This window comes from Malurus melanocephalus, unplaced genomic scaffold (assembly GCF_030028575.1).
Source record: "Malurus melanocephalus ecotype Western Australia unplaced genomic scaffold, MMel_1.1 scaffold_23, whole genome shotgun sequence".
Classification (NCBI taxonomy): Eukaryota; Metazoa; Chordata; class Aves; order Passeriformes; family Maluridae; genus Malurus; species Malurus melanocephalus.
Genome location: NW_026623255.1, coordinates 4,314,587 through 4,318,259, shown reverse-complemented (window position 1 = coordinate 4,318,259; position 3,673 = coordinate 4,314,587). Strand labels below are relative to the sequence as shown.

The 3,673-nt window shown below is 45.8% G+C and overlaps 1 protein-coding gene across 3 annotated transcripts in view; it reads right to left on the bottom strand.

The window, feature by feature from the left end:
• LOC130589065 (5'-nucleotidase domain-containing protein 1-like) overlaps positions 1-3,434 on the bottom strand; it is a 14,926-nt gene extending 11,492 nt beyond the window's left edge. For 2 of the 3 annotated variants that reach the window (XM_057390207.1, XM_057390206.1), the window contains exons 1-2: positions 3,222-3,342; positions 1,192-1,283 (exon numbers count right to left, since the gene is read on the bottom strand). In XM_057390207.1, coding sequence (XP_057246190.1) covers positions 1,192-1,283; positions 3,222-3,314 — 185 coding nt within the window. In that variant the 5' untranslated portion in view covers positions 3,315-3,342. Of the gene's footprint in view, positions 1-1,191; positions 1,284-3,221 lie in introns of all 3 variants that reach the window. The other variant, XM_057390208.1, reaches the window with a different exon arrangement.
• Positions 3,435-3,673: the final 239 nt, after the last annotated feature.

The window sequence follows — 3,673 nt, the reverse complement described above, 5'->3', positions numbered from 1 at the left end:
AGAACATCACTCTGAATGAGGCAACTGAATAAGCAAAGAACACATGAAACACAACCATTGCCATAGTAGCCAGCACTAACAAGCGGAAGAGTAGACAACGCTGGAGACATTAAGTAAGAGTTTCTAATTTTCTCTAACAAATCTTTATTTTCCAGATWACTGAATCTACATTTGCTTAGGTTCTTTAAAAAATTAATTCAGAGCTCAGTGGTTAGCACACAAATGAATAAATGAGACTGAAGAAGTTATGACACCTTCATCCTCTATGAGGCACCCAAAGGAAAGAACAYATGTCATGAAGGCAGCAAGCAGATGCCAACCTTTCATGAATRATGGCAAGTAGCAGTGACACACTGGTACCAGCTCTTTGGGCTTGCAGGTCTGCATTAATGGATTTTCCACTTTAATAAGAGACCAAACCCAAGACATCTAGAGCTGAACAAAGGATTTCTTGCATCACAGACCTCAAAATATGATAGATACATTGCTTGTCTCATGAAAGTTGAAATCAATTTCACTGGAAACTGTCCAATGAAATATTGAATTGTAAAAACCATTACACATGGATGAGTTCATTATTTCAAAAAAACCCCATGTGTTTCTCCTAAAAATATCTAGTGATTACCTGGTCTTCAAGTGTCCACCCCCATGGAYTATATAAAACCTATTAATGCTGAAAGATCAAGATTCAAGCTTCTGCTCAGAGACCACTGAGTTCAGAGCAGGAACTTGTGTTTCAGTCTTTTGCCTCACAGCTTTGTGCCGGATGTGCCACTCAAGGGCTACCTCCTGACATGCGACCTTTCCGTGGTTTCTCAGAAGGCTGTTGGGATTAATTTGCCTTACACAGAAAAAATAACATCTGTTGAGATAAAAATTACAAAATCTGAAGGTTACTCTTGAATAGAATGTAGAAGATAAAGATATTTAAAATAAGAGTGAGACTAAAAGGCTTGTGTCCAGACAGCTGGAAGAACAAAGCAAGCTTGGATGCTCTGTTCTCTCTTCCAAATACTACATTCAAAGTATCTCATGACAAAAGCTTCTTAGAACAAGTATTTAAAYCTGTAATTTTGGATTTATCCATTGGGCTTGACAATCACAACATCAACTGCCAAATAAACAAAGCTGTTTTCTGAGCTTTGTAAAAGTTAGAGCATAAAGGAGTTATATTATTTTCAAGGTACTCACCAGAAGTCTAAGYTGTCTGGAGCTAGATTCAGCAAGTCTTCATCATAGCCCTTCTCCGTTACCAGATACTGGGCAAAACTATCATATATTAGCTACAAATGAAAAAATACACGCATTCATTATATTGATTAAGTGAGATCAAAGACACAGCTTCCTTGGAAATTGGCAAGATGCAAGTGTTAGTGCCTCCTAAATTAAATCAAGTCAAATCTAGGGGCCTTGTCCTACTGCCTCCACTGGGAAATAGTGCCTGGGGTTATTTCTGTCATGGCTGGRAAACACACAAGAGTTCTGCTGCAATGTGTCCAGCACAACTCAGATTACAACATTCTAATTTATGGTCCATGTGCTTCAAGACTGTCGGGAAATCATGATGGTAAGTACTTAAAGACTAGTCACCCCTCCCCAGTCCTTTTTTGTTTTGCTTGGTTTTATTTTAAATGTCATGGTTACTGAGATTCAACAAGCAGCTTCCAAACCAATAAACATTTATCCTTAAGAGGCATTTTAGAAGTATTTGAAGGAATGTATTTTGAAGGAAACAGGAAACTACTGAATAAATGGTTATTATTTCTAAGTTCCAAAGGCCTAGCATGACCCTCAGCAATTTATTGATGTACTGTGCTGGTAAAGTTTTACAAGAAATCTACAGAGATGCTGCCACATCCTTAAAGACCATCCAAAACCAGTAATTGCTCCCTTTTTCTCACAGTTCTTTCATTAAAGTGTTCCCTGGCCTTTTTTCTTTAATTACAACAATTGCTCTTGGAATTAATATGAATAATGTCTGAGAAAGAAAAAAAAAATGAAGGCCAACACTGAAATAGCAAGAACTAACTACATCTTCAGCTGGGCCTTTCAGCCTTTTAAATTTTTTTTTTATTTACAATAGATAAGGAGGCATGCAATGGGCATGTGTCAGTCTGCCTCTGTCTTCTGTGAAAAGATGAAGAGTGAACTAAATTTAGTAAGTGTTCTGGGTATTTTTTTCTGTATTTTGTTTATTAGTTGGATAGAATCTTTAAAAGCTCTTATAACTAAACATTATCTGATGTTTGCCTTCATCAGACAAAATTTTTATCAAGAATGGCCTTGTGTAAGATGTGATGTCTGTGGCACAACAGAAAGAACACGGAAGGTAAGCCTAGTGTCACAGCTCCCACCTAGAAATGTAAGAGCTCATACATTTAATTGCTACTGTTGAACCCTCTTTTGTAAGGAAACTGCCTCTCCACACAAGTTCACACATAGCTAAGGGAAGCAATGCTCTTTTTCAACACAAGATGCACTGCACAATGCCTATTAATAAAAGGGACAGCTCACAAACATTTGTTTCTATACCAAATTCTGAAATATCTTGCTATTAGCGTGGGAGTCCTGTGCGGTGCAAAATGTATTTAGTTGAATAGAGGCAAAGACAGGGAGAGATTGCGACACCACGAGCATCCGTGACACCAGACAGCTCCAGGACAGAGYCCTGACATCAACAGAGAAGGACGAGTCAATGCAAGATTACCAGAGAGTTTAAAACCGAAAGTGCCAAGGGCGGGAATGCACAGCACAAGACAGCACTTCCTCTTCGAAAGGGATTACAGGGCTAAATCAGAGGTGCCGCATGCCTCCRAACTCGGCATTTTATTACAAGCACCAGAAAGTTCGCAGAGGTCGCCGGTCYCGAGTGCTGCGGACTCCTCACTCTGCAGCATCTCTGGATTTGGCGGGGAGGCTCTACCTTTTCCTYAGCGCCGCTACGGCCAGGAATGAAACACCATTTTCAAGGAGGAAGACATGGCCTTCGCTCGGGCAGAGGCCTGCGAAGGAAGCGCCCAGMGAGAGATGCTCTAGCGCTTCTCTTATGTTCCGTGGATGTGTGAGACGGCCGGCCCAGGGCTCGCTGYCCCCGCCGGAGAGGTCGCGGCCCCGCGCCCCCGGGACGCGGCACTTTGCCTTTGGCCGGGCATGCGGCRSAGCGGAGCGGGGCGGAGCGGGGCCCCTCCCGGGGCTTTCCCGACCGCACCGCCCGCACTCACCCGTGCGCTCTGCGGGAGGTGGTACCGGCAGAGCGTGTGGTCCAGGTCGAAGCCCACCACGTCGCAGTCAGCCAGGGAAAAGTGTTGCTGCATTGCCGAGCCGCCGCCGCCGCCGCCGCCGCCGCCGCCGCAGGCGGGAGGAGGAGGAGAAAGAGGCGGGAGGAGGAAGGAGCGCGGGCGGCGCTTGGTGCGGAGCCGTACGGGGCAGAGCGGAGCGGGGCCCGCGGGACGCCCTGAGCCCGCCCCGCTCCGCCCCGGCCGGACCGCCCTCACCTGCAGCACAGCCCCTCGGCGGGCCCAGGGACGGAGGGGCGGAGCGGAGCGTGTGGCYGGAGGCGTGTCCAAGCGCTCCAATTCGAAAAACACGCTTCCCGCCGAGGCTTTGTGCGCCTGGGAGCAGGCGTGGGAACCGAGGGTTCCCGCCCCTCTGACCGCATTCGCCCGGCATCGGG